General features: G+C 37.8%; 1 protein-coding gene across 2 annotated transcripts in view; it reads right to left on the bottom strand.

The window, feature by feature from the left end:
• Positions 1-12,675, bottom strand: part of LOC113047846 (exocyst complex component 4-like) — a 106,075-nt gene that overhangs the window by 74,114 nt on the left and 19,286 nt on the right. For both annotated transcript variants that reach the window (XM_026209174.1, XM_026209175.1), the window contains exons 8-9: positions 7,505-7,650; positions 7,194-7,282 (exon numbers count right to left, since the gene is read on the bottom strand). In XM_026209174.1, the coding sequence (XP_026064959.1) occupies positions 7,194-7,282; positions 7,505-7,650 (235 nt within the window). The remainder of the gene's footprint in view (positions 1-7,193; positions 7,283-7,504; positions 7,651-12,675) is intronic.

Here is a 12,675-nt window from a genome sequence, read left to right as displayed (position 1 = left end):
GCATTCTCATGTCTTTTCAATCTTGATTGACTTTGTTTCCTTCATTAAACACAAAATGAGACATCAATAATGTCCTGTTTTTTTCTATATAATGAACGTAAATGATTATCAGTGAATAATGTTCTTCACATAAAGCTATTAAATGGCTTAAAATGAGTTGGAATGTAGCTTACAATTAGTATGAACTACTTTTATGATACTTTATGGAGCTTTTGTAACGTTATGGAACTTGTCAGCCCTGGTCCCCATCCACTACTATTGTATAGAAAAGAGAAGTATAACCATTCTTCAGAAGTTGTCATTTTGTGTTCCAAGAGAGAAAATTGAGTGAAACTGGGTGAAATATTCCTTTAAGCATGTCTAAATAAACAAACACCATCAAGCCAATCAGTCTCATTGTCTTTTGAAGTATTTTCAGGTAGGTTTCATCTAGATTTTATATTTTGAAAAGAAACTTGTGACCTTTTCTTGTCCTATGCCTATCGTCAGTGTCCATCAAACATGCCTTGATTGTGTGTCAAACAGTGAAGTCCCTCTTCAAAAATCACACCTAACAATGCTCCCCATGGCGTCTGTCAGTCTGTCTAATCTTTCCACTCTCTCTCGGCGGCTCTCAGTTGGAACGCCTGATTGCAAACTGTCTTTGGTGCTCTAAAACAGATTCTAAGAAATGCCAATGCTGAATACAGAGGATATGGGGCTGGCTAATCAACATCTACAAAAATAAAAGGTCAAGAGGAAAGAAAAGGAGCATGAGAGAATGAATGAAACAAAGAAAGAACAAAAGAAAGAATCAGAAAGGTCAAGGCCACCAATACCTGGCAGAGATCAGATCATGATGCAAACAAAACAGCAAAAACGTACTTACATTTTTGTTTGAATTGGGCTACTTTTAAATCATCTGACCATATTAAAAAACTCATCCAATTTTCCTTTTCACTTAGAATTTTCTGTCATTGTCGCTTAACAAACAGACTATGTCTGGTCTGAAATCATTTGGCACTCAGCTAGGGTAAATGCACACACGTGCCACCATTGGCAAACAAGTGATAATAACTAGAGCGGTCATCATTATTTATATATTTATTTAGTTTATTTAGCTGTTTATTTTACAAATGCTAAAGCATCTGTCCCTTGCATCTGCATGTCACATTCAGTATTACAACAATCCTTCCTCGCAATAGTCACAGAGCACGTCTATTTATGTTAATTATGAGCTAGTATGACAGAAAAGCACAAATACAGGATGCCAAAATACTGGTTCTTTTATGGAAGTAAAATAATGGCAAATGTCTTTGAAACAAAAAAGCATGCTGAATAGCATTAACTGAAAAAAATATTTCTTAAAAAAAAATAAACATTCATATACTTTCTAACCACAAATGCACATCTTGTCTTGCACTAGCTCTGCAATGCACATCCGCAAATTTGCAAATTGAATTAGGACCTTCAACAGGTTGTTTCCCATTGAAGTCCATTATATGGAAAAAATCCTGCAATGTTTTCCTCAAAAACGTTAATTTTTTTGCGACTGAAGAAAGAAAGACATGAACATTTTGGATGACATGGGGGTGGGTAAATTAACAGGACATTTTTATTCTGGAAGTCAACTAATCCTTTAAGAAGGGAAAAAAAGATCTATTCAGCAAGATCCAATATCTGAATATTAAAGTTTAATATATTTTCAGGTTCAAGTTTGAAAACAGCATATCAGGATCTACAGTCAACTCAAGTCAACTATTGATCGAATTAACGAAAGATGAAACCCTACTTTGAAAAACGATTTTTATGAAACAACTATTTGTATCAGTGCTGATCCAGAATTTCGTCTCCGTTAGGATGTGTGAAACCTAAATCAGCACTCTGACTTGTAAAAGTTTTAGAGGTCTAATAGAAACAGCTGTTTTTGAGACAGAGAGCCAGTTATCTAGAAGTGCCTGTAAAGCTTGAGAGTTTTTGATGGAAACTCTACTTAAAACAGACTCTGGCACCATCCACAAACACAACAACTTTCGTTAGTGTAGAGAAATCTGACTGAGCTCACACAATCACACACACACTTTCACACACACACCAACATATTCACCTCCTCACACCACTGGTGAGGGATTTTTCCATTTGCACCTATCCTACCCCTATCGTGCTTCACAAATCAGAGCGACAGACAACAACTGTCCTCCGCCCACAGCCCCGCCACTCACCGTGATCCACCTCTCTCACTCTATTTCGCGCTCTCTCTGAGGAACATCATGCATAAACAAGACCTTTCCTTTATCCTCTCGCTGTAAGCCAACAGTAGAGGAGAAAAACTCCATTTGTATACGTGTTCAAGGAAAAATAAGAATCTCCCCGCTTTGTGATAATCTCCGCCTAACACACAATGAGTTTTTCTATTTCTTTATTCTTATATCTCTGCTTCTTTCGGTTTGCAGGTTTGTGGAAAGGAATATGCCAAACAACATACATAGGAATATATATATAGGACATATAGCATTATTACTACTGGATCCATCGTATATAAAACAGAAAACAATATCTAATATTGTCAATCATAGATTCTCAGGTGTTGTTTAGGTTTCCAGATACTTTGTGGGGGTGCATACTGAACCTTGGCACTCATATGAGAAATGCGTTTGAATTCTTCTTGCAACATGGTCTGATTCTATTATAAGGTTGCATTATCTTCTCATTCTCCACTATAACGGTCTACAAAGTCATGCGAAAGCCTGGAAAATGAAGAGAGTGGGGGGGAGAAAGCCTTTGAGCCTTGGTGCACATACAAGAAAGGAAAGTTTGAGTTAAACCTGTAACATGCTCCAATCCCAGTCTGGCTCCCATTTATTTATTTTTTTTAATCATTTTCCACTCACTATAATGTCCATGTAATGATAAAAACTTCCTATTCATCGGGAAGGAGGAGGCGGGAACCGGCGCACAATCAAAACATTTTAATATTCAAAAATAAATACAAAACAGCGCACCAGCCCCTCGCGGACGACTGGTGCGCACAAAATAAAAAGCAAACATTAAATAATGTCCCAGGCCTGGTCCTCTCTCGTCCTTCACTATAGTCGCTCCAGTTTTATATCCTTCCATCTCCTACGTGGGACTCGATACCGGCGGTGGGGGGCAGGTGCAGCTCATCTTCAATCACTACACCTGGCCTCACTCCTCGTTCCCACGCCTCTCGGCCCCGCCCCACTCGCCACAGTCCACTATACCCGTCTAAAAACCTAAGCACTGCAAGTGCAAGTTTAACCAGAAATGTATTAAAAATCCCAATCCTGCTCACTTTTCCTATAATGTTTTCTACAAAAAGAGTATGGAGTGAAAGAGGCCATTTTGGCTTTGATGCATGAAATGCAAGTTCAAGGTAAGTCTGCAACATGCTCCAATCACATAAAAACAAACAACAACAAAAATGTGCAAAAGCCCATAAAAATTGAGAGATTGGGCAAGGTTGTATGAGACATGGTTCACGTGCTACAATGCCATTTCTGCTCACTTTTCCAAAAAGTTTCCATTCATTCAACTAAAATATTATGGAGAGTGGAAGGAGAAAGAGCCTAAGTGCCCATATGAGTGATGCAAGATCAAGTTTAGCCTGGAACATGTTTTGAACCCTTTCATCTTTTACTTTACCTTTTGTTTTCCTCTCATTGTCCACTATATTAGTCAAAAAATTATGAAAAGCCTAAAAAATAGAGAGAAGGTGGTGAGTCTTGGTGCACATATGAGTGCGGCAAGTTCAAATTCAGTCTGCAACATGTCCAATCCCATTTTCTTTACTTTACTAACTTTCCCCACTTCAAAACTGGTGACGTGCTGTTTTATTTACAGCACACTGAGAAATTTTACCATTTTATGTCACTGGAAAGCGGAATAGTGCTTTGCTAATGGATCAAATCCTTATGAAATTTAGACCCTGCTGGCAAAAATGGCACTGCAAAGGTACAGATGTTTAAACATCTGTACCATTTAGCCTTGCACAGTGACTGGACTGTGTCAAAAATGTTATACTATACAAAATTTCTGTGTATATGTGACAATTTATGTAAAATATATTAAAAGGCAGTGAAGGTTGTTCCGAGAGGTCATTATACTAACTGCAGGATCTGCTTTTTTTTTTTTTTTTACACAACCATTCAGTCATGTCAGACCATCTTCCAGCCATAATGCTTTATGCCTGAATCTCTGTGTGGTTGCAAACTTAATTAAAATACCGAACATTCCTGTGTCCGCTTCTATACATATTGTACGTTTTCTAATTTATTCCCTAAGAAATCCATGAATAGCCCCCTCTGCCCACGTAATGAAACAATGACTTTCAACTCTCTCCTCCCTCCCTCTACCAAGTTGACTTATTCCGTCTGGTAAATTATTTCATCCCCTCAATCTCCTCTCATCCTTTCAGGCTAGAGACACTGTGCCTGTATTGTGACGGCACAAATGAACAGTGGAAATCTCATCTCCTATTTGGTGGTGTGGAATGCTCAACAAATCAAATATTCTCCCTTTTAACTCCTAAAGTATTTGAAGGAACACCATGAGATTTTTAGAAGCCCATTTACTTCCTTATCTAATGTTAATCGTCACATTCATTTTGCTCTTTTTCAGACTGATGAGTTGGCTGTGATTGGTGGTTCGCTATCAACTGAAATCATACTTAAACAGCTTGACGAAGAAAAAATTTCAGTTGGTACACTTGCAAAATTGACACACCAAGAATATTGAGTACTAAAGCAACACCTTTAAAGGGATAGTTCACAAAAATATTTACTATTATAAAATTATAATTATAAAATATATTTTTTAAAAAAATCACAATTTACTCACCCTCATGTTGTTTTAAACCTGCTACATTCTTCCTTTATATACACTCACCTAAAGGATTTTTAGGAACACCTGTTTAATTTTTTAATTAATGCAATTATCTAATCAACCAATCACATGGCAGTTGCTTCAACGCATTTAGGGGTGTGGTCCCGGTCAAGAAAATCTCCTGCCAGATGGGCCGGTCTAAGTATTTCACAATCTGCTCAGTTACTGGGATTTTCACGCACAACCATTTCTAGGGTTTACAAAGATTGGTGTGAAAAGGGAAAAACATCCAGTATGCGCCAGTCCTGTGGGCGAAAATGCCTTGTTGATGCTAGAGGTCAGAGGAGAATGGGCCGACTGATTCAAGCTGATAGAAGAGCAACTTTGATTGAAATAACCACTCGTTACAACCGAGGTATGCAGCAAAGCATTTGTGAAGCCACAACACACACAACCTTGAGGCGGATGGGCTACAACAGCAGAAGACCCCACCGGGTACCACTCATCTCCACTACAAATAGGAAAAAGAGACTACAATTTGCACGAGCTCACCAAATTTGGACAGTTGAAGACTGGAAAAATGTTGCCTGGTCTGAAGAGTCCCGATTTCTGCGAGAAGAAATCGGGAGTCAGAATTTGGCGTAAACAGAATAAGAACATGGATCCATCATGCCTTGTTACCACTGTACAGGCTGGTGGTGGTGGTGTAATGGTGTGGGGGATGTTTTCTTGGCACACTTTAGGCCCCTTAGTGCCAACTGGGCATTGTTTAAATGCCACGGCCTACCTGAGCATTGTTTCTGACCATGTCCATCGCTTTATAACCACCATGTCCCCATCCTCCGATGGCTACTTCCAGCAGGATAATGCACCATGTCATAAAGCTCGAATCATTTCACACAATGAGTTCAGTTCACTGTACTAAAATGGCCCCCACAGTCACCAGATCTCAACCCAATAGAGCATCTTTGGGATGTGGTGGAACGGGAGCTTCGTGCCCTGGATGTGCATCCCACAAATCTCCATCAAATGCAAGATGCTATCCTATCAATATGGGCCAACATTTCTAAAGATAAATTTTCAGCACCTTGTTGAATCAATGCCACGTAGAATCAAGGCAGTTCTGAAGGCGAAAGGGGGTCAAACACAGTATTAGTATGGTGTTCCTAATAATCCTTTAGGTGAGTGTACATATATATATATATATTTTTTTTTTTTTGCTTTACAGGTTCTATTACTATTTAATAATTTTTTTATAATTATTAGTCTTCCCATTAATGCCACTATATTGTTCATTCAGACTGATTTGCGAACGCGAATACAACACAAGAGTTGGGATTTATCGCATGAACAAAACACAGCCTAGCATAACCAGTCACATGCAATCATTTCGTGATGGAGGCATCGTTTCCTCTCACATGACTTTACCCCATTCATTCTCAATTACCCCCCACCAAACTCATCGCAAGCTTTAGGGGTCTTTTAAAACTCAATGGGCTCAGGGGAGGCGTGAGAGACGTGGACTTATGCTGTACCTTTACTTGCTAGTGTCGCAGTTGGACAACGTTTCTTTAGAAAAACAAGTGATTTAAACACTTTTTAATGTTATCTTCTCTAATATTGGCGTTGATTTATTTTTGTTCTACAAACTGTTTTCTCATTTAATATTTTGAGGAGGCACTGCCTCCCTTGCCTCCACGGAGAAACCGAAATAAGAAATAAAATAAAGTGTAAAATAAGTAGTGTATATATTTTTGTGAACTATTCCTTTAAAACCCCTTTAAAAACAGAAACAAAAGCTTACAGAAGCAGAAAGGCAGAGAGTATTTCTTGTCATTTATTTCCCTTTTATGAAACTTTTTTGCCAAGACAAAAAAATACAGTTTCTACTTCTGAATGGTGTGAGAAGCATCTGCCTCTCACCTCTCTCCCTCTATGAGTCCTTCACTTCTCTTTTCTTAACACCTTGCGCTCCTTCTCAATCATTTCACAGAGTGTGTGTCTCACAGGGATTGCTTGAAAAAAAAAAAAAAAGGGAAAAGAAAAACAAGAAGGGACACACAACTGTCAAGCACCGCTGATTGAAACTGCAAGGTCATTTTGAAGAGTGAGAGAAGAGGAGAGAGAAAGAGATGCTCTCTGGCATGTCTGTCTAACTCCAGCACGGTGTGTGTAGCACAGAGACGGCGAACAAAAGAAGAAGCTCTAACAGGTGAACGATACATAGCTAAGCGACTCTTCACCCTGATGACTTCAGGGCCCTCCTCTCCATCATCGCCCCATTCTCTCCTTCAATCCTATTCACACTGCACCTGCCGTCCTCTGCCGTACTCTCTGCCCCTCCACTTAGCTTCCCCCTTCCCCTTGCTCACCTTGCAACTCCCCGCTTTTGCTGTAGAGTTCTCGCCGCTGCTCCCGCAAGTATGCACTCATGCTAATGGCATGAGAAGAAGACTCAAACCTGCAAAAATAAAATAAATAAAATAAAAATTGTCAAAGGTTGAGTCAAGGGTTTTAATTTTAAGTTAACCTGAAATCTAATGCGAATTGTCCACCCAAGAGCATGGAGAAAATGGTTTCCCATCATGAGGCACTTAACCCAGTCTATGCGTGATGTCCTTGTCTGCTGTTACCCTTCCAATTCCAATTCAATTCATGAATCGCTCTGCATGAGCAAACTTACTTGAATAAAGACTGCTTAGGTCGGAGAGGTTTCTTCTTGGCGAAGAACGCTCCGAAGTCTCCGCCGGTGCTGGCGTAGGACAGCTGGGCCGAAGGCTCTGCAGCTCTACGGGTATTTTTGACATCCAGGTAGTCCATTAGCAGCATCTGAGAGAACATAAGAGCAATCTTTAATGTTTATTCATTCATACATTACAAATACATTACAATTACCATTCAAAAGTGTTTTTGAAAGTGTCTTAATTCCCTAAAGCTGTGTTTATTTAATCAACAAATACTGAAAAAACTGTAATAGTGTGAAATTTAAGTACAATTTAAAATAATTTATTTCTATTTTAATATATTTATTTTAACTATATAGATATATTAATATATTCCAGCTGTCACATGATCCATCAGAAATCATTCTAATATCCTGATTTGGGGCTCTAGAAACATTTCTCATTATCATCAGTTAATTTTTTTTTTTTTTGTGGAACAGTGATCATAAATTTCCAAAAGCTCAGTTTCAATTCATTTTTTCCCATTATTCTTTGATGAACAGAACGTTGAATTTAATTTATTTGTATAATGTAAAAGTCTTAACTGCCACTTATGATTAGTCTAATGCATCCTTGTTGATTAAAATAATATTTCTATTAATTATTTATAATTTCTTAAGAAACAAAAACAAAAAATCATGCTGAACCCAAATTGTAGTGTATAAACCTGAAGAAACACCTTTTCAACTCAGTTCAGATTAAATTGTATAGAGATTCACACACAAAATATTGTTCATAAGTAACATTCATTCTGAAAGCTCTGTGCCATGATCCGGTCACTGCACATCCATTTATTCACCACACAGTACACTCTGGACTTCATTATTGAACCTCACCTGTTTCCCATCAGTGACACTATAAAGGTTGCATTCATCAACACTCACATTACGAAGTCTTGTTTAGTTCTGTCCGGCATTTCCGAGCGTTTTCCTAGTGTTTGTTCCTTCCGTGTTTGACTTCGGATTGTGTATACCGACATTGATTCTCTGCCACCTGCCCCGACCTTTGCCTGGTACTGTGTCTGATTTTGGATATCCCCTGCATACCTGACGCTGTTCTCTAATCATTGCCTGTGTGACCATTCTGTTAATAAAGTACTGCACATGGATCCGAACGTCTCTGACTCATCGTTACACTCTGAAGAACATTTTTATTTTTTGTTTTTTAAATATGTAGTTAGGTTACGTATACCCCTAGTCTAGAATTACTTAACTGCATCTGTTTCTAGGTCAGTCTCGGGCCTATCTTTCCTGGCTGTCTGTGTAACTTCAAACGCCTGCCATGTCCGCCAGCAAAATACCATTATCTCTGATTAAAACTGATGTTCATCTGATGTACATCTGAGTTCATGAATCTCCCATTCAACACTATCCATAACCATTAAGAGAGGTTCAAACTGCTGCAAGAGGACTGAAAAAGAAGTAAACTTTCCCACAAATTAGCAAGCCATTTTCCAATGGCTCCATAATTTAGTGAAGCAATTTGCTTGGTCTATTTTCTAAATCCCAGCTGCAAAACAGTCCAAAGTGAAGATGGAATTAGGAAAGGACAGATGGAACTACATCTGACTGATAATAGCATAATTAAACCGAGGAAGAAGGGAACAGTCTTTGAGAGGAGGGGAAGCCTCATCAACAGCCATTCCTCAACCCACGGGCAAGTCCAATCCAGTTTGTTACATTCCTGTCAAATTATTAATTACTAATGCCCATCTGATCCAGTGATGGAGCAGGTCTCGCATGTAGACCAACAACTTAATTAAATGCCAACGTTTGCCTGATGAAGGAGGTTGGACCCAATTCAATGACCTCGGAGAAGGGAACACAGAACTTTTAAGGCAATCAGCCATGGAGGATGAATGGATGGTTGGAGAAAAAGAGAGAGAGAGAGAGAGATTTCATGATTAAAAAACAGCAAACACAGAAAGGGGACAGATGGAGAGAGATGTACAAGAGAGATTAAAAAGTGATAAGTCAGCAAATCCATCCCCATTCCCCGCAAAGGAAATTGCAAAATCCCTTCAGTACAATGCAGTACATTTTCAAGTCCCCTTCATGCAGAGCTTAATTGAGTTGCTTAATGCTTACTTATCCATTCAATGTGCCATAGAACAGAAATTTGTCTTTGGCACTGGCATAAAAAAGACAAATGTATACAATTAAAAGAATAAAAAGAAAACGTAAAAGAAATAAGTAAAAAAAAACTTAAATGTCAAAGTCAAGAAATAAGATATCCAAGAAACTATAAAAAATATATTTAAAAAAAAGAGTGGATATTGTAAATATTGGTAATTTAATTGGTAATTTCACTTTCCAAATTGTTGGTAATACCCTTTTTACGTTTTAGTGGTCGTGTGGTTTATTATGCTTAAGCATGAATTTATTCTTCATGGTTTGTGTGTACTGTAAGTGCATGAAAATATTTTTTGCAAGATGTTTAACAGAAATAAAATACAGGAAGATGAAGGCTGGAAAACTTGAAGACAGGACTCATTATACAACCACCACAGCCAGCAAGGTCACTTTCACGAAAACGCCTCATGTCTCATCAAAAGTGCCTTCTTCCCCATTATAATGCGGCTTATTAGAACAGCCTTCATTTTTCGTAACACAGAGAAGAAGCGTGGGCGGCAGCAGTGCTGTGTCCATTTTTAAAACACCAAACAAGTAGGTGGAAACAACAGAGGGAGCTCAGCTCAGCCAAAAACACAAAGAACCCTCGAATGAGTCTGGCAATAAAACACGCAGAACATACTGCTGATCTCCAGCAGGAGCGTCTAAAAACGCCAGAGACAAAGAGCGGCCCACTTACGATTTATGCCACCCATGGATGGACACAAAATTACAAAAGACCCGTTTAACACCACTCTGAAGTCTTTTAGCCGGTGTCATAGCCATGTTGAGAGGGCAGCTAATTTATACACCACTCTGTGTCTTCATGGAGGAAAGACTTACACTACATACACTGCAAACATACACTGAGGATGATGGGTCAAAATGACTAGACGGTTGTGAAAATATTAGGTAAATTCGTAGTAACCTAAAGACTTTCAATGACTTTCAGGAAAAATGACCTCCAAATGACCTTTTTCTGAGAAAAAGGGAGGGCTAATACAAAATAAAATCACCACTCTGAGCAGCAGTAACGTGATGGACACATTCTGAACTCTTCCATTTCCGGACGTTCATTTCACAGGCCCTCTTCTTTATTGGGGGCTTAAAGACTAGGTTGTTTTAACAGAAGGGAAAAATCAATATTCATGGCCTCTTCCACGAAAAGACCAGCTTGAAAATGGTCTTGGGAAACAAGAGCCTGTGAGAAACAGCAAATGGCTTTTCACACCAGATAATAAACACAGAGCACACTGGCTGGATTTGTCAGGTGCACAAATGCGTATCCCACAACAATTCTGTTTCCTTCTGACTCAAAACCATCACAAAGTGTAGCGACGTCTTGAGAGAGTTGATCTTTAGTGAACCTTTAAACCCAGCCCCTTGTCTCTGAGGACACATTCTCAATTTAATGAACAGTGAAAAGCAACACTCATCCCCTCTATTAGTCACAAATCAAGCTAATTAAAGAAGAAAAACAGTGTTGAAGGATGTGCAGGTGAACACCTGCTCTCTGATGATAGACGTTTGCAGAGTGCTTTAAGAAATGAGGGAAATAAACAAGGCTTCCTGCCTCTCGTCAACCCCTCGAGATTATAAAGAAAAAACAGTTTCCTCTCGTTCCATGGGTTCCAAGAAGTAGTCTGAAACCAAATCATTATTATTTCTAAAGGTTTTTTTTTTTTTTTTACTGGGTGGAATGTATGACTTTCATAATTTTTTACATTTCACCAAAACAACCTAATTGCATTTATTTATTTTTTGTCTTTTTTTACCCATCTCTGTGCAATTAAACTATGTATGACCTGACTGACAATAAAACTATAATCATTATGGAGGGGCATTATAAACCTGGGATTCTGTCTCCATGGATACCTTACCATTATTCATAGTCATATAAGCACACATGGGTGTTTGAGAAACACACATTAAGACAAAAAAAAAAAAAATCTAATCTAATATAAACAGTATATTTAATGCTTAATATTGATCTTGGATGCATCCAGCCAAGGTAATGTGTTAATATGACATAAATTGAAAATGACATTGATTAATAAAGCTGATTAATCAATGTCTTTATTTTTTATATATACACCAACAAATTTACTATTAGCTGGTTTATGCCAGATATATTTAGTTACTATCTATTGGCCTTACCATTGATCATTCAAATAATCTGAGGAAAGAGTCCAATAAAGCAGACAATAAAGTGATGAAAAGGAACATTTATGAAGTTATTTAAAAAAAGAGCGAGATAAAAAAAAAGATATAAAAATAGAAAAAGGTGATAAAAACAATAAAACAGCAAAATAATATAAAACAATAATAAGAATTAAAAAACAAAATACTATATATATATATATATATATATATATATATATATATATATATATATATATATATATATAATAATTATAGAAGAAACAAGAAACAAACATGACAATCCAAAACAAGATAAACCAAATAAAAGCAGACAAACTAGGACAAAACAAACCAAAACAAAAGACAAGGCAAAACAAACTAAAACAAAAGTAAAACACACAAGACAAAAAAATGAGTGTGAGCCTCTGCATTAAAAGAACACATTTGTTCAAGTCTAAGACATGGGAAAAAATCCCTTTCCTCTGGAGAACCAATAACCTTTCTTTAAAAACGCAAGCTGACCTCATCAGTGACACACTGTAGAGACTATGGATTCAAAAGCCTCACTGAGCATTTTCTACCCCTTATCCTCCATTGTGTCCAGCACTTCTTATATATTCTAGTTCAATGTAGATATAACATATCACACTGAGAGGTCAGTGCTTGGAGCAGCATCTTTTTACAACTGGGTCATTAGCATTCTCATCAGCGATACTCAGTACGGGCCATGACAAGAATTGCTATTACAGAGATGCACATCACAAGAGAATGCATAATTAATGTCGTAATTAATGAATATAAGAGTGGCGCTTTTCAAAACAACCAGCAAGTCTAAACCATAAAACCTGGGGGGAAAAGGAACACTGGGTTTAAAATAT

The sequence above is a fragment of the Carassius auratus genome, chromosome 29 (genome assembly GCF_003368295.1).
Source record: "Carassius auratus strain Wakin chromosome 29, ASM336829v1, whole genome shotgun sequence".
NCBI lineage: Eukaryota > Metazoa > Chordata > Actinopteri > Cypriniformes > Cyprinidae > Carassius > Carassius auratus.
Note: the sequence above shows the minus strand (reverse complement) of the source record. Positions and strands in the feature narration are given on the sequence as shown.